The 24947-nt window shown below is 36.6% G+C and overlaps 1 protein-coding gene across 1 annotated transcript in view; it reads left to right on the top strand.

Moving 5' to 3' along the window:
* The window catches only part of LOC126251733 (adenylate cyclase type 9), a 177943-nt gene extending 153639 nt beyond the window's left edge, over positions 1-24304 (top strand). The window contains exon 9 of the mRNA XM_049952339.1: positions 16789-24304. Within this exon, the coding sequence (XP_049808296.1) occupies positions 16789-18575 (1787 nt within the window). The 3' untranslated portion in view covers positions 18576-24304. The remainder of the gene's footprint in view (positions 1-16788) is intronic.
* The last annotated feature ends 643 nt before the right edge of the window (positions 24305-24947 follow it).

Raw genomic sequence — 24947 nt, 5'->3', positions numbered from 1 at the left:
TAGTCGATAAACTACTGGGTAGAAGCCTTTGCCCCACCCAGCAGTTTTGTGCAGGAGCAGAATTTTCTAAGGTATTTGGCAAGATCTTTCAGTAACGTATGAAGGTGGAAGTTGTATGTTTCGCACGTTGATCTTATTATTGACGAAAGAATGCCTACTAACTTTTTCTTGATGACATTTGCACATTCTTTTTTGAACCAAGATGACATTTGTGCATTCTTTTTTTGAAATGAGAGTGTAACAGTATCTGCTTCTTCAGCATTTTCCAAATTTTATTTTTAAACCATGGTGGATCTTTTCTGTCCTTAATCCATTTACTCGGCACATACTTATCCATGATGTGATCCACAATCAGCTTAAACTTCACCCATTATTCCTCTGTGTCCACGATACTGGATCTAAGTCATGTCCATTTGTTTTCTGAATGGGATGCTAACATCTGCTTATTTGCTCTTTCTAGCAATAATATTCTCCTAATCTTCTTGATGGATTTCTTAACTTTAGTGACAGTTGTCACTATGATATCATTATAACAAATCCTTGCCGGCCGCGGTGGTCTAGCGGTTCTAGGCGCTCAGTCCGGAACCGCGCGACCGCTACGGTCGCAGGTTCGAATCCTGCCTGGGGCATGGATGTGTGTGATGTCCTTAGGTTAGTTAGGTTTAAGTAGTTCTAAGTTCTAGGGGACTGATGACCACAGATGTTAAGTCCCATAGTGCTCAGAGCCATTTTTAACAAATCCTTGGCTCTGTACTGACACTGTCAATAAGGTCAGGCCCGTTTTTAGCTTCAAAGTCTAAAATGTTTCCATTGCAAATGGGTTATCTAATTAGCTGTTCAAGACAGTTTTCAGAAATCATGTTCAAAAGTCTGTCTGTCCATACTACCTGCAGTGAATTCATAGATGACCCATTTTATACTTGGTAGATTAAAGTCACCTCCAACTGCTGTTGCATGATTTGGGTATTTCTGTGCTATTGAGCTTTCTTTGAAAGATTCTGCTGTAAGGCAGAATCAGGTGGCCAGTAAAAACATCTGATAATTAACAATAATTCACCTTGACCTGCTATTGTGTCCAGATAACTTCACAGTCAGGCTCAGTTTTGACAACGATGGACACAATAGTTTTTTCAACAACAGTGAACAGTTTCTCTCATATGATGTCTTATCTATCCTCCTCCCATCTCTGTGTCACTGTGCTGGTCCAGTCTCCTTCTCCATTTTGGATTCTTTTTTCCCTTACTTTTAGCTGCATGTCCCAAGGCCTCCTCTGGGTGCCCTGATCTCCATGTTCATCTCAGGTGGCGTCTGAGGCCACCTTACCTCCACCAGTCTTTTCAAATTCCCATACCATTTTAATCTTTTTTGTCTCTTCTGTGTGGTCTGAAGCATCCCCCTTGTCACTCAATATTATCCTGGCCTCGAAAACATCAACAAATTACTCCGCCAGGGATATGACTTTCTCAAGTCAACCCCTGAAATGAGATCATCCCTTGACAAAATTCTCCCCACACCACCCAGAGTTTCCTTTCGTCGCCCCCCTAACCTCCGTAACATCCTTGTTAAACCCTACAATATTCCCAGACTACCTTCTCTACCCAGCGGTTCCTACCCCTGTAACCGACCCCGCTGCAAAACCTGCCCCATGCATCCCCCCACAACCACCTACTCCAGCCCCGCTACTGGTAAAACATACACAATTCAAGGCAGGGCTACGTGTGAAACTACACATGTCATTTATCAACTGACATGCCTGCACTGCACAGCCTTTTACATCGGCATGACAACAACTAAACTGGCTGAGCGCATGAACGGACACAGACGAACTGTCCGCCTAGGAGATGCCCAATACCCAGTAGCGGAACATGCCCTCCAGCATAATTCTAGGGACCTAGGAACCTGCTACACCGTATGTGCCATTTGGCTCTTCCCACCCAACACCAGTCCCTCTGAACTGCGGAGATGGGAACTTGCACTCCAACACATCCTTTCATCCCGCCATCCCCCTGGACTGAACCTACGTTAAACAACCTCACTCCCATTCACTCTTCAGTCTTCTCCTCTTTCCCTGTCCTCTTTAGCCATTCACGCATCTTTTCATCCTACGTAGTTGTGTTTATCTTTATACTATATACCTCTTTACTTCTGTATGCATCCTCTTTGGTTTGAAGCTGGCACAGTACTTACAGTAGAATATCTTTGGCTTCCCTCTGACAACCATGCCTCCATCCTTGCTACCCTCCCATTTTCCTTTCCCTGTTGCTTCATAACCTGGGTTGTGAGTAACTGAATCTCCTTTCCCTTCTTCCCTTTCTTTCCCCTCTCTCCTCCCTGATGAAGGAACATTTGTTCCGAAAGCTAGGAATGTAAATTTTCAGTTCTGTTTTATGTGTATCTATCGGCTGTACTGAGCTGAGGTAAGTACTGGCCAGCCCCTCTATCTCTTTGTTAGTATTTGTTTCACATCTTTATATGAGATTTTCCATTAATCATGTTTGGTGGATTGTCTATTTTAATGTGTGTGTTATCTATTGTCTGATAAAATTTCTTTTTGTTTGTGTTGAATGTTTGGTTTTGTTTCCTTCTATTTTCACTTTTTTTGTATCTTCTAAGTCGTTTGGCCAATGCTTGTAATTTCTGCTTCTTTTCATCTAATTGCTCTATGTCTTTTCTCAGTTTTTCTATTCTGATCTGTAGCCTGTGTTTCCATGCTGGTTTTGTGGGTTTCTTCTGTGTGTTGGTTGGTTCTGATCTCTGTCTAGTGTGTATATTTAGTGTAGTGAGTGCTCCTATATAAACCAGTAGTTGTAACTCTTCCATAGTTGTGTTTTCATTTATTTTGTTGTGTATGACTATGTTGATAGTTTTTATTGTTGTTTTGACTTGTGGGTTATTTGGCGGTCTATGCAAGAATGGTCTAATGTCTGTATTTGTGTCTTTGTATTCTATATATGTCTGCTGAAATTTTTCTTCTATATCTAACATGTGTGTCACTTCATGTTCTATTTGTTCTTGTTCTGGTGGCTGTCTTAAGATTTCGTTTTCCTCTGATTGTTTAATTGATGCATGTTGTTCTTTGTTTGTTTGCTCTGGGATGTTTGAGTCCATTACTGTATTTTCTTCTTCTGATTGCACATTATTTTGTTCCAGTATTTGTTATACTTGTTGTTTGATGTTTTCTACTTCTGACTGGCGTATTCTGTTATTTTTGATTATTACACGGATCTGATCAGCTAGTCGTTGTTCTGTTAAAAATTTTAATTCTGGGTATCTGGTAATAAATGTTGTGTATACCGTATTTACTCGAATCTAAGCCGCACCTGAAAAATGAGACCCGAAATAAAGGGGAAAAAAAATTTCCCGAATCTAAGCCGCACCTGAAATTTGAGACACAAAATTCAAGGGGAGAGAAAAGTTTTAGGCCGCACCTCCAAATCGAAACAAAGTTGGTCCATTGTAATGTGAGACACAATTTAGGTCGAATGAATGATGATACAGCTACAGCAGTTTGGTTAGAGTCGTAAGCTTATCAGTAAAGCTTTACCAGGTAGCTATTGCTATGCGTCAGGCGCTCCGACCGTATTTATACGGGTACCCTTCCTTTTTCACGTGCTTCATCCTATTTGAATCGATTGCTTATTTTGCTTTGATCTGATAAGTGCCGTTTTCTTTGTTATAGGTGTTTACGTCACTAAGCTGATAGTGTGTGTTTACTGCTTGCGGCATGGCTTTCTTTTGTGCGCGCTATTGCCGCTTACAATTAAAAAAGAAAGAGAGAGGAATCGTCTCATTAGCGAAACAATGGCAAGAGACTGCTATTTGTTGTTACTTACACTGCTGCTTTCTTTGATAATGATCAACAAGAACCAAATAATAGACGGCGTATGATAGAACATGTTCTGAACGAGAGTTAGGCGAAAATTTTTATCCGTTTGAAAATCTTTGCGGCTGCTTCTTTAGTACATCAAGTTCTGCACAGAAATTAGTCATCTTAGATTTAAAAGTCTAGTCAATTGCCATGCTTCATTTCTGACTGTATCAATATTAGGCATATGAGTGATACGAATATAAACATAACATGATATGTATATTCTTCCGTGTTTGCTGTTGTCTCACTCTAGTTTCGTAGTTTATTAGGCAGACAGGATTTAAATGAGATAGCAGCAAACACGAAAGAATACATGGCAAAATGTTTATATTCGTATTATTCTTATGGTGAAGAGAATACTGCATGTGATTCAAATTTCATCAGGTTCCTATTAGCAACCATCTCTTCTCACAGGTAGGAAAAAATTCAGAATGTAGAGTTGGCCATATTGACAAACATCCCAAACAGTCTTGCCAGTCGGATTTTCGTGGTACATTGAAATTCTGCTACATTCGAAGATGAACAATACGGAACTTGTATTTACTTCATTGGATAATGTATGAAGATGCAGTCGTCTAAACTCGGTGCGGAGAAAAAAAGCTCGTCTTCCACCCTTTTTTTAAAAAAAAATTATTTACTGACGCAGAGGTTTTGGCGCCAGTATTTATCATTGTGCCTACAAAGCATGCCTGTGTAGCACTACATATATGCAACGGCAGAAGTTAGTTGTGGCGGCGCCTACCAACATTTTTCAGAACTTTCGCTTGCGTTGCACTCGATTCTAAGCCACAGGGGGTTTTTTGGATTACAAAAACCGGAAAAAAAGTGCGGCTTAGATTCGAGTAAATACGGTACTTGTGATCTGTATCCAGTTGTGTTGGTTCCTAGGTTTGTTGCTTGGTAATAACAGAACATGAGGTGTCGATTAACTTCATCTGACCATCTCATCCTCTGTCTTTGTTTTCCTTCTAGGGTGGTTGCAGGAAGCATATCCTGCAAAACACCTCTATTTGGATTTAAATCATTTTCCAGTTGGCTAGCAGTGTCGTTACTATTGTGGGTGGGCATAGGGTTCAAGCGTCGTCCCCGGCCATGATGGCGCTTGTCAGAGGCTTCTTTAGTTCTGTCCTGAACCAACTAATCACACTAAAAGGGGGGTTAGCCCTATTAGTGGTTTGTTCTTTTCGTCGCCTTTTACGACTGGCAGAACATACCGGAGGCCTATTCTTTTCCCGGGCCTCCATGGGGTTTATTTTTATTATTATTTAAGAGGGGCAGGCTGTCAAACCGGCTGACTGGGAGCAGGAGAGGCACCACGGACATTTCAATTTCCACTGTCCTGAATATAGGTTGATGGCATCCATTACAAAATATACACGTTTTGATTCCACAGAGCGAAATACAGTGATGTGCGGTAGAAGAATGCGGAATAGAAGAATAGAAGAGGTGTGGCACTGCACTTTGGCACACTTAAGACCAAATAACATGTCTTACATTTCCTCTAACACATATGTTTTATATTTCAGACTTTTCAGAAACGTGTGTGCTATAAGATGAACATGTTTTTGAAAATTTGATTTTTTTTAGTATTGATCTGGTTAGCAAATATCGTAGATGCGGGGCTCATGCGCAGAGCAGTCTTGAGTTATAGTGGGTAGTCTCCACATGACCCATGTTTACATTTATCGATTTTGCTGTTTCCCCTTCATTTATTCTCACGTCAAATGAAAACAAAACGGATATCTGTGGCCGGGAGCTATCAAGTGAATTAAAATATATTCACATAATTACGGAGGGCTAAAATATGTTATTAGTTTCAGATTTTATTTCCACCTTTCTGATGCCATAATAAAGAACCAAACTTGATATAATACAGTACTGGTGCTCCAGGAAAATATACATCCCAGAAACCACACTGAAAAGCTTAATATCAGGTCGAGGTTTACGTCATTTGGAATCTGGACATAAGAATGAGCACTTTAAGTATGCAGTTTAAACGTGCAAATTTTAGTATTGTTCACGAAATTATCCTCTGATGTCTTGTTTCTTTTATGACATAATGTATTATGTTTCAATGTTTTACACAAACGTACATACGGGTTTTCTATTTCATGGTAGCTGCGCAAATGCGGTGTTGACTGTTATCTGCACTCTCTGGCAACTGCTGAAATGAACCTGTTTCTGACAGGTTGCGGGAAAATATTGCGAATAGTAGTTTGGAAAGCATTACTTTCAAAGTAAATATCCTTTTACATAAGTTGAACTACTTGTGAGACTGTACCATGAATTTCTTAAATCACAGAGCGTTTGACTCCCATTTAAAAATCAACTCTTTGATGAGGAACCATTTGGAAGAATTTCGAACCCTGAAGATCAGACATTTTTGTCATTATTAAAAATTTTACTGGCACATTTGTGTGATATATCTTAAAGTGTAACACGCACAGAAAATATCAACATTACAAAATTGTTAAGGCTTTCGTGGCCACTTGTTGACAAACTGCCTATTGGCTTCTGTCTCGGGTTCTTCGGCCGACGTTCATCTAATGATTTTTCTAAAAGTAATCGCTGACATCCTTCGTGCTGTCAGCGATTACTTTTAGAAAAATCATTAGATGAACGTCGGCCGAAGAACCCGAGACAGAAGCCAATAGGCAGTTTGTCAATATCAACATTGTGTGCAAAAGCTTAGCTTCTCTTGCAGCTTATTAACCTTGGAGACCAATAATATATGTAAAAGCTTTTCTTTTCTTGTAGCAACACTATGTATATTAATTTAAACTCCCTGTTTATGTGTTCGTGCTACTTGACAGTGATGTTGCTGCTGGCTGACTACATCACGTGTCCTATGCTCTGCATATCCGCTGTCATCGGCTGGCGAGATCACATGACATGAGCTATGACTGGCTTACAAAAGCGCATCGCAATCTCGATTTCAATAATTCGGAAAGTAACATGCAGTGTTTGGTGGAATTCCAATATATACTTTCGTAATAAGAAAATACGCAGGGTACATGTTGCTGCACATCCTTGAGTTCTGTTTTCTAAAGTGCCGGGAAATTCTATGCCTGTGTATAAAACCGTAACCATTCAAATGATTGATAAGTCTTGAAGTTTTGAGGGAAAATACACTGTCACTTAACATGGAAAAAGTGTGTTTTTACTCGGGAGAAAGTGTATTTTTAACCAGGAAATCCGGGAAAAATCTGGGAATTTTTTTTCCTTGTCCGGGTACACACCCTGATGCAGGTCTGGGGTGAGGAATGGCTAGTGGTGACAGACAATGAACTGTGGTTGGTGATGTTGACTGTCCAGCCATGGCGTTGCTCCTGCCTATTACTCAGGTGAGTTGAAGCCCAATGTCTTCACATCGGGCACTGCCCTCTTACATGTGGCTTCTTACTACAGTGAGAGGATCCCCCATTTCGTGATGCTTGTGGCGTACAAATCACAGTATACCATATTTTAACAGAGAGCACTTTATACTGTGATGCAAGGACAGAGGCAACTGTCAGTGGGGATCTGCCTCTATTTTAGCTGATGATGAGACGAGTGTGACTAAAGTTTTAAATTTTTGTGATGTGTCTGGACTCTGCCCTAAGCTTTAAGGCTGGAGTTTTTAGTGTGTTGCAGAGTGGCTGGCTCCTCCTTTTTTATTCTTGCTGTCAGCCAACCACATCTGTCTGGTATATTGTTTTAACTCCTTGTTCCCCTTTCTTCCATTTCATTATGTTTTTATATTGGCATGATACTTCATTTCAGGCTTCTGTGTGGGTACACACATGGTTTTCAACATTGTGTTCCTTTTAGTTTCCTTGCTGTTTTGTACTCTTGTTTCGAGTCATTTTCTGACACTTACCTCAAGCAGTTTTTACATAGGCACTGAAGACCTTGCTGTCATGCACCCATCCAAACGTATCCTCCACTTTCATTCCCAGCACCTGTGCTGTATTCTAAAAGCTGATAAAATGAATGCTGTATGAACTGTTCAGCGTGATTTTTAAATTATTAAGGAGTGAGTTTTTAATGTGTGTTCAGGGAGGTTGCCTCGACTGAGTCTCTCTCATTGTAAGTCTCTGCCAACATCTTATTAAAGACTTCAGAAAAACTACATAACTGTGGCTCCAAGTAGACAATGTAAAAATCATCGTCAGCATGGACAGGAAACTGAAGCTCAGTAAATTGCAAAGACCATTGTAAAAGATATAATTTTGAAACACAGAGCACCCTGTGTAATGATCTCTGACCATTGAAAAGTTTCCAGTTGAGAATAACATCAGAGGTACTCTCTCTTTTCAACATTGATGAACATCAAGAATATATCTGTCAACATCTGATTAAAGACTTCAAAAAAAACTTCGTTACCAGGGCTCCAATTAGACAACATAAAATACATCACCTTCGCGAACTGGAACTGGAATACAAGTGGTACATTGTTCCTAAGATACTTACATTCAGGAGATGTACGTATTCCAAAACAGCAATGAGTCAGCTGCACATAAGGCATTCTTCAGTGTTTTCCAGAGATGTTGGTTACAACCTGACAAACTGGCTGAAAGGATTCGACTGAGTCATTAAATACAACAAGGGGATGATGTTATGTGTTCAGCAAATGTGTACTGTTGCTTAGGTGGCACTGGGAGCTGTGATTCAAGAACATTGAAGAAAGCCTCAATATCTGGGACAAAAGTCCATGCCAAACTGAAGAAAGTGTATAGTGACAACTGGCAGCAAGTCCATGTTGTGGTTGAACAATTGATTGATGAACAGAGCATAAAATCATGGGGAAATGACAAATATATATGACATCTGTTCTTTCTTTCCTGAACTTTCCCCCTTGATATAAATCAATGCCTGTTAGCAGCTAATGTCTTCAATTCCTTTGTATCTTGGGAATGACACAGTTGTACATAAATAATGTTTCGGGCTATGCCACATTGTGAAAGCTGTAGACAGAATCAGATGCAGGTATCACTGGTTTGGTCTGTACCAATATGTTAGACACTATGTGAGCCACTGTTAGGAATGCCAGTGACATAAGCATTTGCCGCAATTACCTCCTTGCCATCTGGTACCAATCTCGTCTGTAGCAGCACCCTTCTACCACATCTGAATCGACCTCCTGTGAAGGTTCCCAAAGTTGTCAAATGAGAGTGGATAAGTTGGCACTGACTACTTCACCCACTAAGCTTTCACCAAGGCTGTTCCAACTTCTGGAGCTACAGTAAGTAGACTCAGCAGTTTGTTATGATTGCGTCATCCCAGTTACAGATTGCCACACTTTAAGAATCTGCATTTTATGTACTGGCAAATATAGGGTCAAGAGTCCTCATTTTAGATATAGTCTAGACAGGGCTATTTCAGGAACATTTTCCACACAAGCAACTTAACATCCCCCCCCCCTCCTTTTTTCCCTTGTACAATTTCACCTGTGTCAGTTTGCATTATTAATTGTGATATGCACTTGCACTTGGGCCACTCAGCTTGGTGCCCCAAGCAGCTGCTACTAATTGCAATATATCCTGTATGTAAATCTTACAGCTCTGTGGTGCCACTGGTGCCCCACTCAGCTTTCCACCCCTAGCAGCAGCTTTTGTCGCATGGGTCTTAAACTGACCCTGATCCTAGCAGATATATTATCACACTTATCTCTGATCATTTTATCGAAAAACACTAGGACAGAGTTGTGGAACACTTCAGACACATTAAACCAACCAAGCAAGCAATGAAACATCAATGGAATACAGCAAGGGCAGTAACAGGCATAAGATTAACACCTGTGTTACTTGAAAAATTCGCTATAAAAATCTCCTTTCAGTTACGCAGACAATGCTAACCAACTTGTTATTGTAGCCATCAGACCACTTAATTGTATTAAAAGGAAAATTTTTCTAGCTCAGCTTCAAACGTAAGATGATGTAGCTGACAGTTTAAAGTCATTTGCTCTTATCAGGAAACATCAACATAATAGATTGGTCACAAATGCACTGATGATTAGCCCTCTTCCTAACCTCTTCATTGCTGGTAGGGAACCATCAATTTAATGTGTGCAGCAGTTCCTCAAAGTTCAACAAGCATATAACATTTATTCCATATCTTAGCAGCAGGTGCACGTTTCAAGCCATTGGACAACTTAACAATAGTTGTTTGCATACAGATGCCCAGTGCAGTTTGTACAAAAATCAGTCTTTCAGTAATGATGATGTTGACTATATTTTACATCAAGGTTGGACTCCTGATGAATCCATTATTAATTTCAATTTGATAGGCAGTTCCACTTTTAATTTTAGATCCTCATTTTACAATATTTTGAACTGGGAATGCAATTAGTTTCCCTGATCTTGTTGATATGATTCAATTTCCTAATAAAGCCAATATGTAATGTGAAGAGTTGTATGTAACCCTGAATATAGTAGACTAGCACTTTAAGTATTGTTGCGGGAAGAACATTCTCATATCTTATTCTCTTAAATGCTCTCAGAATTGATTCAACACATACAGTGTGTCTGGGATAGAGGTATACAAAAACATTTGTCTGTATTTCATACCTGTTAAGGTTATAACTTTACTTGTCCAACATTTTGCACAGAAGATCAGACATTTTTTTGCATGTTGGTACAATTCAATGCGAGTATCATTTGTAGCTTACAGATGTCGAAACAATACTCCACTTCTCACCACATGTTCATAAGCATGTCAGATGTCATGTTCTCTACTGTAGCATAGATCCATTGTCTCAAATCTACCAGAGCTCGAACCTTTGATTTGTAAACAATGTCTCAGTGAACTGAAATCTATCAGAGTCGGCTTATGAGCCTAAGGGGGGGAGGGGGGGCAGGTATGGGGGACCCCCCCCCCCTCCAATCCATTTTTCAGGAAATGCCTCATTTAGAAATACACTAACATCCCCAATATTGTGGGGTGGGGTATCATCTGACTGGAATATGATGTTAAACTCCTTAATCTTGGAACAAAACAACAAAGTTAATAGTTATTACTGCTACATAGACCATTCGTCACATCATGGGAGGAATCTGTGTAACTACATAGTTCACCAACATGTCGAGATAGATGTGTCCTGTCACTCCATAAAAAAATGGATGAGTCACACATTAACTTTCGGTGTGCCCCTTTTGTATTCAGTCACTTCTCCTGGAGTCTCACTTCCCCATATTTGACAGTTATGCTGGTTAACTTTGCCACAGATATGGATGGTAGATTCCTCACTGAACAGCACTGCATTGAGATAGTCATTGTTTTAATTTATGTGATGCGCCATGTCAACACCAAAATCACATCATCTGCAGTGATCTTCAGGCTTAATGTGATGCAAAAGTTGGAGTCTGTAAGTACACATCTGGAGAGAGGCTTGTGCTGCACAGTGTCATGAACCATAAAATGGGAGAGGTCTTGTTCTCTACTAGCTTGTCTAATGGATTTACCTGGGCTTCTAGCAAATGCTTAGCATACATGTTCCACAATCTCTTCACTCACAAGCATTTTAGCATGTTTTCCAGCAATTGAAATCAAACTTTCCATTTCTTGAAGGTTTCTGTCCCACTGATAAATGGATTTACATGGGGGAAGATCCAAGTTCCATTCTCTTCTTGCACGCCTGTGAACATGTGTTACAGATTTTAATCCTTTTTGACCATCAGGAGGATGTCTGTCAGCTACACAGTAATCGTTTGTGCGTATGCGCCATATGACTCTGTGCTGTTCTTGAAATGGTAAGGATCACATCTTGCAGAGTGTCTATTGATTGCATATTTACCCAACAACATAAACTGTCGAATTCTTTCATTATAAGCATTTGATTGTGTATAGCTCTAGCCCGGACACCCTGCATTTCCACCCACAGAAAACAAGAATTAAAAAGCCAAATATTACAAAAGTAGGGGAAGATAGTAACATTCCTCACTCTGTTGGACATGTTATAATCAAACAAACAAACTGATATAGCAGCCATCTCCTTTTAAGGCACAAGCTTGTAGTTGAATTTAGAAATCGATGAATTTATAATTGGAAGAGTGTTTCCGCTCAGGAACAAGCATCTATGGTCTTTAAAAATAACAAACCATGCATGCATATTTCCTTCAGGCTACTCCAGCTATGAGACTTAAGTAATCTTGCTCTCATTCATACAGAAGACCTTTTCATCTGCCAGCATGATGCACAAATTTGTCATAATTGTTGTATAGCTGTTTAATTACTTACTTTTTAACAGAGTAGATTGTATGTTCTGCCGAGAGGACAGATTTAATGTAAAACTATTGATTATCATAAGTGAGCACAGACAAGTGTAATGCATTTTTGTAGGTTTTAATGTGATGAAGAATGAATTACTCAGAAGATTTTTATCTTTTGGTCAGATGGTTCAATAAATCTCAGACAGTAATTTAGTTAATTCTCTAACATACATTTCAGAAGTCATAACTTGATTTTTTACCACATTAATTACATGACAATTAATAAGACATTAAAAATATTGTGAACATTTCTTTATACACTGTTCTGCAGCCTCAACAAACTGTATGAAAGGCATACTGTTCAATAATAATCCAATCCACTAAAGCTGCTTGTTTTTCAGGTATTTAATTTGCTGATACTAGTTTCAAGCAATGGGTCATTCTCATTCTCAAGCAGTACCTAAATACAATCAAACTGTTATCAGCATTGTATGTGTGTGTGTGTGTGTGTGTGTGTGTGTTTGTATATGGTGTTTGGTTCTATTATGATTTTTACTTACATTATATGATCTGCTTGCGTCTGTATATGTGCGGATGGATATATGTGCGGATGGATATATGTGTGTGTGCGAGTGTATACCTGTCCTTTTTTCCTCCTAAGGTAAGTCTTTCCGCTCCCGGGATTGGAATGACTCCTTACCCTCTCCCTTAAAACCCACATCCTTTCGTCTTTCCCTCTCCTTCCCTCTTTCCTGATGAAGCAACCGAGGGTTGCGAAAGCTTGAATTTTGTGTGTGTGTTTGTGTGTCTATCAGTGTACCAATGCTTTCGTTTGGTAAGTTACATCATCTTTGTTTTTAGATGTAAATGTAATAGGTGTCACAAGATAAAATATTTGCGTAAGCTTCATGTACCTTATTCCACAGACTAAAGCCATTAAAGTACGAATGAAATTTTCTGTACAAGGCCGTTAAAAACATAATAAATTTACAGGTGTACATTATGTATAAAATTATTAATGTGTTTGTTGACACAGTAAAATTATACATAAATTCAACATGCAGAAGGTAGATTTCTGTTTACAAAAGATCACTGTTACAAATGCAGGGGGAAAGAAGAGTAAATATAAGGTAAAACAACCTCACCAATAGGAAAAAACTTCTTCTTAACACTACGGAAGCTTATGCAATAAGAAAAATGGGAACGCAGTTGGCACTATGTACATGCACATAAGCACTGTGTCTTGCTGGTGTTAAAAAAGTAGCATAATTTTCCATTAAAGCATTATGACACTTTCTTATAGAAGGCCACTAACAAATGCAACAATTTTAGAAGTATACATTAAATGCTGCACACTAAAGCACCGTGCAGTATCACTGTGCTACATAAATGTTTTATGGATTTTATATTTAGTGTATACTTCTAAAATTGTTGCATTTTTCAATGGTCTTCTATAAGAAATTGTCAAATCACTTTAATTTAAAATTATGTTACTTAACACCAGCAAGACGCAGTGCTTTCACACATGTATATAGTGCCCACTGCTTTCCCATTTTTCTTATCGCTTAAGCAGAATTTTTTTCCTATTATTGACGTTATTTTAACTTATGTTTTCTCTTCTTTCCCCATTTTATTTGTGACAGTGGTCTTTTGCAAACAGAACTCTACCTTGTGCACACTGAATTTATGTATAATATTACTCTGTCAGCAAATGTATCAATAATTTTATACTTTATGTACACCTGTAAATTTATTATATTTTCAACAGCCTTGTAGAGGAAATTTCATTCGTACTTTATTATAAAAGGCTGTTGTCAACACAACTAAGGTGCAGTTCTTACGCACATGTGTTAAGCATCCTCTGTAGCCCAATTTTTCGTGGTCTTTTGGGGCTGTATAATTGTAGCAGTTGGCCTTAGTTTCTGACATAAGGTACATGTAGCTTACGCATTTATTTTATCTTGTGATGCCTATTACATTTACATGTTGATGAGAGCCTCTACCTGAGGACATTTACTAATGAGTAGTCTTTCTGAAGCACAATACATGTGACCTGGTGCTATCTAAAGCCATGGCTTGCAATAACTCTTGTTTCATTAACTTCGTTTATGACAAGAGCCGCTCATCTTCATCTAATCTATTGTGGCATCATGTGATGTAATAAGTGAGTACATTTACTTCCCAAATATTTTTCTATTAACATTTTATTATGTTTGTAAAAATTATTTTGTAACTGGTGTACACATTTTTAGGACCAATGCTTCTGAAGAAGATATTTTTACAAATATTGAACCCATGGTCAAGAGATAATAAACCTTTATTTGCAAGTGGTTAGCTGATTTTTCAATCTACTCAAACAATATATTGAGAAATTTGACAATATATTGAGAACTCTGACAAAATTTTTAACTGTTGTAGATAATTCGAAACCTAAGAGGCAGTCCTAAATTTTGCATACGATAGAAATTGATTTTTGTCAAAGATATAAATTTAAAAACATAAATATCTCTGACACTTGAATTGACACTGTAAACAGACATGTGCAAATAATACAAAACAAAATAAGGCACACATAAAATACAGTTGTAATTGGCAAGCTTTCAGAGCGAGTGGCTCCTCCTTCAGGCAGAAGGGTTGAAGGGGAAGGAAGAAGGAAAAGGAGTGGAGAGATCTAGGGAAAGGGGTAGATTTCAGGCAAGTCACCCACAACTGCTGTTTGGGGAGACTTACCACATGGGATTAGAAGGAAAGAATCTCCTTCTCATTCCTTGCGGTAAGTCTCCCCTGACCTGTGGTTCTGGGTAACTTTCCCCGAAATCTTCCACTTTTCCTAGACCTCTCCAGTCCTCTTCCTTCTGCCTCAACCCTTCTGCCTGAAGAAGGAGCCACTGGCACTGGCTCTGAAAGCTTGCCAATTACAATTGTCTTTTATGTGCGTGTTCTGCTGCCACTTAGTGAGTAGGTTTTTTATCTATCCAATTAAATTATTTTTTTAAACAAAAGATTATTACTTCAGTATGACAAACAGCCAAAGTTGTAAAATAGCTCTTTTTATTATTAGATGATGGCTAGTTTTGGGTTTTTATTCATAACCCATTTTCAAATCATCCATCATATTTTACAACTTTGGCTCTTTGGTGGATTGTCGTATTGAAATAGTATCACAAGTTGCTGACCCTTCAACATCCTAGAATGATAGACATTGGTAAAAGAAGATTATATCTGAAAAATAATGTTTAAACCTTTCACTGCTGCAGGTGAGCTCTTTGCATTCCATGCTTAGGCTGCTTTTCTTATGGCTGTACTGCTAGTTAAATGCTGGTTCCTATGCTGAGAGATGGCGTTCTGGCTGATATGAAATACTTACCATCTGATTTTTCAAAACAATATCTGATATCTTCACTGGATAAGGAACTGAATTTCTTTTCATTATCCATCATACTTACTGTGCTGCATCAAGTTAAGTAAAACATTGCATGAAATATTAAAGAGGTAAAAATGCATTGTGTAACTTTGCTTATGGGTGATTTTTAGCTCATACATTGCAGTGAATGAAATGTAGATAACATATTGAAATATTATTTAAAATTGTGAGCAGAAGATATCTCATTTCGTTCACATGTTATTGGGTTTTATATCTGAAGGACATCAAGAGTGATGCACTCATACATGTCCCTGTGCATCGCAAATCATATGGTCATAACAATCATCATATCACATAAAAAATTCAAGATACCATAACAAGGTTTCCTGCAAAAGATAGCACACAGTGAGGCACATATATTGTGTTATAAACACTCACAACTTTTTTATTTGTGAAACTACCTCATCCGCAGCAGTGAGAGATCGGTGGCTCAGGGTGCTCTCAGACATCCATAAATCTGTAGAAAAATCCAAGCAGCACGCGTATACGCTTCCACAGTACCTGGGGAATGGCATAGCAGGTCTTGTATAAATCCCACAACAGCTAAAGGGCTAAGAATACATGACATCAATAAATATTGTAAAACAAACAAAACTTATACATTTACATGCGTATGTTGTGCTATATGCAGTGATAATCGTTTAATTCAATACAGGTACCACTTGAGAATGAGCTGTTGCACCAATCTGGTGTCAGCAAATAAAATATATAAAAACAGCTCTGTTGGATTATTATTCAACTATATGCATTTCCTGCTAAAAATGTTGTTGGTGTCCAGTAATTTGTGATCATTGTTAGTATAATGTTGAAAATTACCATTCCTTTCTGATAACTATAAAGCAACTGAATTTTGTGTGATAGGGAAATAATTACGTAACAATTGCAAAGTTACACTTTTACATTTCTTTTCTTGCATAAAAATTTTATTGTGCCTTCCTCAAATCTCTTAATTGACATTTGTGCAATGGTAGAATTAGTTGACAATTGATGATGGTGCTAGCTTTTTATCAGGTTTTGATTTCACTCTGAAAGAGTTTGATCACTTTTTTTGAGATAAGAACTCAAATTTGTATTATGTATGTCAAAAATAATAGTACATCCCTCTAGAAAGACATTTTTTCAGGTATTCAGCACCATTTGCAGCACTGTAGTGACACAATAAAATGTTGAGAATGATTCACAGTATACCAGATTCATTAAAAATCAAGTTATTTGTGCTGAATATTTGAGACCCAGAAAATTGTCATTGTTGTTTTGGATTAGTCTGTTTTTAAACAAGGTACTGTTACGTCTCTCTTCTTTTCTAGATCCAGATCGGAGACCAGTTCAGTTGCCACCACCATTAGCAGATAACTTGGGAATGTGTTTCCAAAATCTTCGAAAGCAGTCAGATCTACAGTTGATAAAATGTGTGCAGGACAGCGCTACATCACAGCGAAGCTATTTTGTAAAGCCGCCTCTACGTGGTTTCACATTGTTTTTTCGGCAGAAGGAAATGGAAAAAGAATATAGAGCTAATGCTCATCGTGTGACTGACAAGACTGCTGATTCTCCTCCAACTTTAGCTACTTCAAGATATAATACATACTTTGACATTCTCATATCTGCATTAGTTTATCTTGCAATCACAGTTTCTCTTTTCCTGTTATACAGGCCCACAGTTGCTTGGATTTCTATTTGTGTGGGAGCAACAACAGTGCAACTCATAGCAGTGTTTCTTTGTATCAGTCAACTGGTTGCAGCAAGACATGTGAGTTTAATTGGAAAAAGGATCTCCAAAAGACTCTTGAAAATTTTCTCAAGCTGGTACCCATGGCATTTTATTGGGGCTGTCCTTGTGAGCTTGCCTGTCATTTCTGTTCTAGTAAATTTTGTATGTTTAAATTTTGAAGAAGCTTCAAATGCAGACTTTTATTATAGTTACTTGTTATTTGTCAGTCTGGTTCACTTTTGTAACTTTACCCAACTAAATTGCTGGATGAAAAGTTGCTTGGCCACACTTGCCGGAGTTTGCTACGTTGCATTAATAGCTAGTCACACTTGCCCATTTTTTATTAACATACCAAGCAATTTTTCATCATGGCTTAGAAGTGTAAATGCCAGTAATGAAAGTATTTATAATTGGAATGGCCAAATAAAATTAGCTGTTAGGAACTCCATGCATAATGGAATTGCTGCTTCTGAGTTGAGTACAAAAGAAGTAAACATTTCCAGAAAACCTGAAGCATTTCTATATGAACATGTATATCACATAAATAATTTGTATCATGGAGAAATTTTTCTAGATGTTTTAATGTTACTCATATTAGTTTGGTTTTTGAATCGTGAATTTGAGATAAGTTACAGATTGAGTTTTCATGGAAATGTAGTAGCTGCAAGAGATAAGGCAAGGGTTCAGAACATGAAAAATCAGGCAGATTTACTCTTGCATAATATTATTCCGAAGCATGTGGCAGATCAGTTAAAGAACACTGCCAAGTATTCTGAAAACCATCATGATGTTGGTATAATATTTGCTTCTATTGTAAACTTCAATGAAATGTATGATGAATCTTATCTTGGAGGAAAAGAATATTTGAGAGTTCTTAATGAACTGATTGGAGACTTTGATGAATTATTAACGAAACCAGAATTTCGAAATGTAGAAAAAATCAAAACTATAGGAAGCACTTTTATGGCAGCATCAGGTCTGAATCCAGGTGTACGTAGACAAAGTCAGCATCCAAATCAACATTTGTTTGAATTAATGGAGTTCGCTATAGCTATGCAAAAAGTAATTGATGATTTCAACCGTAATTTATTAGAATTCAATTTAGTTTTGCGAGTGGGTTATAATTTTGGTGATGTAACAGCTGGTGTCATAGGAACAAAGAAACTGTATTATGATATTTGGGGAGATGCTGTTAACATTGCTAGTCGAATGGATTCAACAGGTATTCGTGGTAGAATTCAAGTTGGTGGAGCTTGTTTGCCCATATTGTCAGAACGATATGAATTTGAACCGAGAGGTTCAGTTTATGTTAAAGGTAAAGATCATATGGAAGTTTTCCTTTTAAAAGGGAGATGTGGAGAAGTAAGTGCAGTCAGTGGTTGAGAGGTGATGACGTAAATGTTAACTTGCAATGAATTTGGTACCATGTATCATTTAAATGCCAAATATTTTTCACAAATTAAATCTTTCATGGTGAAGTATAATTATGGAGTCTATTCGCTGCACAGTGTAATGGAAAAAGAAGAAAGTATTCTTGATTGTCTTTATTAACTTGTACACTCATCTACTTTGAAGTACTGTCACTGAATTAAACTACTTTCTTGTACATCCTCCAGAAATCCAAATACAATCCTGATGCTTGTGCATAGGCCACCATATCATTATGACCTCAGCTTATATTTTTGGTGCTTTTGTAATGGATGATCATTTTGTTATTTTAACATGGTCTTCATAAACAACTAACTTGGAGAAACTGCCACAGCTGGAATGAATGAAATGAGATTTTATATGCAGCATTCTAATATCATAATCATGCACAAGAGAACAAGTTAATTTGGATATCTCCATTCAGCTTATCAGTGCTGGGCCACAATTACTGTTAAGAGGAGGCTGATTGATTCTTCCTATACATATAGTTAATGATTCCTGTGTTTGACGTTCTAAGTCAAACCCCAACAGTATTCATTCCTGTGCTATACAACATACTGATAATCAGAAAGTAAGGAAAGTAAGTTTTCTGTTACTACAACATGTGATGAGACTTAGATATTAATGCTATTTCTTGCATCTCTAAGTCAGTCTTTATACAGTGATGCTATGCCAAATTGTACCACATGGAAGTATTATGAAGTTATGAGAACCCACATTAATTTTGTTTCTTAAACAAAATTTTATTTGGGAATTATTCTTTGTTTATTCCATGCTGTTCATCTGCTACTGCTGCTGCTAACAGCCTCCTGTGTTACATGAGCATGCACATAATTGCAGTATCAGAACCTCATATTTGCATAACCAATAATCCTTTACAGATTAATTTTTTTTTATTTAGTTGCTGATGCCAGAACTTAGTTTATGGTAAACTTAGTTTTCTCTCCTTCTTTTTTCTTCAGTAGTATTATTATTGCCCTGACACAAAAACCTGATTGTGTCATTTGAGTTTTCAAAGGATTTTGCATTTCACACATGCTTCATATACAATTGATGCACACCTGCCAGTTGGTGGAAATGCCCATTTGTGTTTCTGATAGAGAGAGGGCTGTTATATTGAATGAAAAGTACTTGAATAATGTCATAGGCAGAGGAGAAACATACATCACCGTCATCAGAAATATAATCAAATAGAGAAGATCAGAGTTACAAAAATTTGATTTCTTTTCTGCAGAAAGTATGAGTACTTTAACTTTATCTGTGGTAGTATGTCATTAATACACACACACACACATCACTAGGAAGTGTTGTGTACTGTTTTCCTAACAGTTCCCCTTCTTAACATAAACAATGAACTCTGTAAATCACAGACAGTGTCATTGAAATTAATTTAAAACAGAATGATGTTGATATTTGCAGCAAGAGAAGAAAGTCTTAACTAATAATTACCAAAAAGAGGGAGAGGAATAGAAGAAGTGGTAAGATGAAAATGTTTTTAAGACACCTTAACACTCATTCTGGCTGGACCTTTAACATTTATTTTAACCAATTTAAAATATTTGTTCCAATGCAATGTTTTGGGGTTTTCTTATATCATTTTTTGTTTATAACACAAATTTTGAGAGCTAATTTGTGTAAATTGTATGCATACATTATGTCTGATGTTACAAAAAACAAAAATGTGTGTGTTTTTAAATTGAAAAAGTTATTAAAAGGAAGTAAAAGGAACTGAAACATTATGCAGTAACATTCTCTGACATGTTTTAAACTGTCAGTGTAAGTAAATTTATAAACAAGAAAACTTTCTAGGGCAAGGCACCACAAGCAATTGTAGTAGCATCTGCTTTACTGCTACTTTCTCACATGTCTTGACTATTTTGATATAAAGGGGAGCAAGCTTTGTGTTTAAAACTATTTATTTGTATCAGAAGCAAATTAAATTTTGAGCTACCTATCTTTATTGATGCCAGTATTTTAAACTTCCTTGTAAAATCAGTGGGATATTTTCTTGACTACAAATAAGTGCTGAAAGTATTTTTTTCCTTTGTGTGTCTGCTTTCATCATTGAAAAGTATTATTTTGTAATTATCTTAAGAGAAAATCAAGTGTGAATTTTGCCTCATTGCTTCAGTGCAGTCAGATAAAGAACTTACCTTTTAGTGCCATGTGTTTTACATTTCAAAGTGGGATGCTATTACATCCGTAGTTACTCCACGTCTTAATACTTCATATGGCATTATGAGTTGCAATACTCAGTGAAATGAGTGACATAAGCAGACAGCTCACTGTACAAAGGAAGCAATTGCCAACACATAGATAATCAGAAAGTGATGACTGCTGTACATTCCCCCCCCCCGTGTGTGTGTGTGTGTGTGTGTGTGTGTGTGTGTGTGTGTGTGTGTGTGTGTGTGTGGAAGCAGTTTCCTGTTTGCTCATCATAACTTCCATTACATAATGAATAGTTGCCTTGTCTTGTGATATTTGCTATCCAGGATTTTCCATTGAAATGTTAACCAGATGTAAATAATTTTCCACTGTGCTGTTTATGCACTTAGTGCAATACTCGTCATCTCAATCATTGTTTGTCAGTTTTCAATGAAAGATATCAGCAGTAGTTGTTTTGTTCCCTGTTTGCATCTATATGAAATGAAGTTTTTAGAGGCCTGGAAAGCTAAGAATCTAATGTTTGGTACACCACAATTCTACAGATACATAATATCATATTCTGCCATAATTTAATATCATTCCACTATTTGTATATGTAAGATCTGTTCTCTGAGGTTTTGAATTTTAAGAGCAAAGCAGGTGCTACAGTCAAACTATATTTTATCATTTAACATCAATAATTCTGATAAAAACATGTTTGGTGTTGGATAATCTTCACAGACACTGATAAATGGTAGTTCTTAAAGAACATTTCCTAAAATAATATGTAAGGAGATTTTCTACGCACTTGTGTTGTGCGTATCTATTTTTAAATGATGACACAAACTTCTGTAATCTCAGATGGTTTCTGTAATACTGTAAATTGTAAGAATAATGTAAAATATTTCTTTTGCTTGTTGAGAGTAATATGTGTTACATATGAGAGCTGAAGTTATATAATGAGTGCTGAATTTATGGGATTTGAGTTACCATGTCATATGAGGTATGATTTTCAAAGGTATATATAAAGTATTCATCCCTGTTGCATCATCATGTTAATGTGCCTTGTACAGTATGAATAGTACTGGATTATATCTCATTTGAGTTCCTAATGTTGCATTGATAAAAGATAAACCCGCCGTATTTCAGCTGATCAAAGTTGTCAGGCTATATTTCAGTACAGTATTATAAAGCACTGTGCCTTAAGAGTTATGTTTGGTTACAGTTGCTGCATCAAACATCTCTTCTCTTGAAAAATGATTGTGGTGAATTAAAGTATTCAGCTTTATCTGTTTTTGCAAATTCTTTTTGTTGGGCAACAAGGATGTGTCTTCAATCAATTAGCACCAGTATTATGTTGTTATACCAATAAATAATTTAATGTTTATTTTTTTATGACTGTATTAGCTAGTCACATATGTTCAGAAATACTTAGTGTTTAGAGATCACTAAATAATGGTTTAGTCATTATATGTAGCAAATTTACAATTCTTAGTTATAAAATAATTTCTTTTGTGATTTTGTAAAGTAGAAAGGCCATTGTAATTAGCTGCCAGACAGAGTGGGAACATTTCTGTGCTTGAACTATGTATGTAGTTAATACAGAATGTTGATCACAAATTATAGAAGTTTTTCCACGTATACTATTCAACCCAGCATTTAGATAATTATTTTTGAGTTTTATATGCTTATCATATGCTGATGACCTTATTTCAAAGTTAAGTGAGTTTCCAGTTAGGTGGAAATTGTCTAGATTTAAAAAAACTGCACTACTGTATGGCTTATCAGAGTAGGTGAATTTTATTATCTGTAACAGAAAGCAATAATGAATGAAATTGTGAAGTGTCTTGTAGCTCCAGAGATACTACTTACAAGTATCCATTGATAAAGTTGTCTTGAAATATATGGTTCTGAAAACTTTTAACTACGTGATCTAGATGATGCTTCATAATTCCCATTAATAGGGCATTCTTTTTTATATTGTCAGCTTTTAAGTCATAAATTTCTCAGCAAACGTTTGTCAACAGAACCTTGTATGTGAAGTCAGAAGTAGGTTTTGCAAGTGTACTGAAATCATATTCCATGATGACTTTGAGATATGTCAGAATATTTAGAGTATTGCCATTCGTGTAAAGAGCTTTAAATAAATGTATGCATTGTTATGTTTTCTAATGCTTAAATGCCTGTTGTATCATAATGGCAGTATCATTTTCTTTTTTTAAAAAAATATAGTATGTATATTACATCAATTAGTAGTGTGAAATTACACCATATAGTATATTCTTTTGGTTTTGTGCTTGGATTGCAGTTGCATGTATCCCACATGTTAAGTACTTTAACAATACAGAATGAAAACAATTGTTCTGTGACCTATTCATCACTTGACAATATATTATTTGCTAGAATAAAAAGGTTGATGTTATTTATACAAAAGGGAATAAGAGGTACCATTTCGGAACATTTATTCTAGAAGAATCATAAGTTTCTATCTCTTATGGATCAGGCAGAAACAAACATAATGTTAAAAATGCTTTCTTTCCATTCATTTATTGCTCCATTTCTCTCTCTTGTTACATGTGATGATTGTTTCATTTGAGTGAAATAGTCCATTATATCCTATCCTTTTCATTTTCACTTTCACCTAAACACATTTAGAATGTTGAAGTTAAAGATGGAGTGGAAGTAGTCAACATTAGTTGTTCTTTTCTGAGCCTCTAGAAATATTTATAGCTGAGGAAAAGTGGCCCCTCATTGAAGGTTACTTTTGGTAATATGTATAAAGGTGCATTCATAAAATCAACGTTTTAAAGTACTGTAGAAGTTTCTCAAATTGAGTGTCACTGTCTGTATCTATATTGCAATTCCATCATCAACTAAAATGGACTGTTTGGTTTACAGCCTAAGGAATTACTGTCTGATAAGTATTAAACGCTATTTACAGCATGCTCCCTACAGTATTTAATGCTACTATGTGTTCCTTTGTTTACAGTAGTGCTTGTGATGAAGTCAGGAATTTGTTATTCATTTCTGTATTGTTAAATGCTATGGAAATTGCCATAATTATTAATATATTCATTATCAAATGTCATTGTACAGTTAAATCATGCAACTGGCAATGTGTAATGAACACAACTAATGCTTTAGTGGAAAGTTAACAAGATGTTCATGTTTATCACATTTCAAGTTACTCAGTTAAATTGAAGCTGTTAGATGTTAGTGCAAGAAAGTAAGACTTTTAGTAACTACTTTAACAAATATACTGCTCTGGCAAAATGATTCTAGCTCTGTATAGAATATATTTGACATATAAACCACTGCATATGATACAAAAAGATAAAAAAAATGGGAGATGATACTTTTTAAACCTGTCTATTGGATATTGCAAATTTTGTATGCATTATTTCCAGTTGCAGAAATTCTGAAATTATTTTCTTTTGGTATACAACTTTTTATCTCACAGTTACAGCTTTACTACTGCAACTGGCATGAGCTTTTCTAGCCTTTGCAATATCTTTTTTATATAATAAGATAGCTTTTTATATGTGTATTTGCCTTCTTTGGAGACTCAGTGAATTTTTATTGTTGTGACAATAAAAGCCAATGTTTCTCGTTAATATTTTTCTTCTTTGTCATAAAATAATTTAAGGGCTCTTTGATATTTATTAAACCTTTTGCAGACTTGATGGAATGAAACATTGCCACACAGGAGAATGTGATGACCAGCTCAACGGCAGTAAAAACCAATGTGTGTGTTTCACCTGACTCCATAAATGTGAACATTTTTTCTCTCCATTAAGAACTAGTGTTGCTCTTATTGCTTGAAATTAAAATTGCTGTGGGGCTCATATTATGAACATTGCTCAGATGAAACTTCTGGTAGAAATCTAAACACGAGCACTGGAGTAAGCTGTTGTGCATTTTGAGAAAAAAGCATACACAGATGAACCAAAACATTATGATCACCTGCTTAATAGCTTGTTTGTCCATCTTTGAAACAAAATACATCACTGATTATGCATATCAGGGATCCAACAGTTTGTTGGTAGGTTTGTGGAGGTATATGGCGACAGATGTCTACTCAAAGGTCAAGTAATTCACATAAATAATGGGATTTTGATTTGCATATGCACAACACAGATATGTTCCATAAGGTTTACATCAGGCAAATTTGGTAACTGAAGC

This window comes from Schistocerca nitens, chromosome 4 (genome assembly GCF_023898315.1).
Source record: "Schistocerca nitens isolate TAMUIC-IGC-003100 chromosome 4, iqSchNite1.1, whole genome shotgun sequence".
NCBI classification, from domain to species: Eukaryota; Metazoa; Arthropoda; class Insecta; order Orthoptera; family Acrididae; genus Schistocerca; species Schistocerca nitens.
This window is presented reverse-complemented; position numbering and strand designations above follow the sequence as displayed.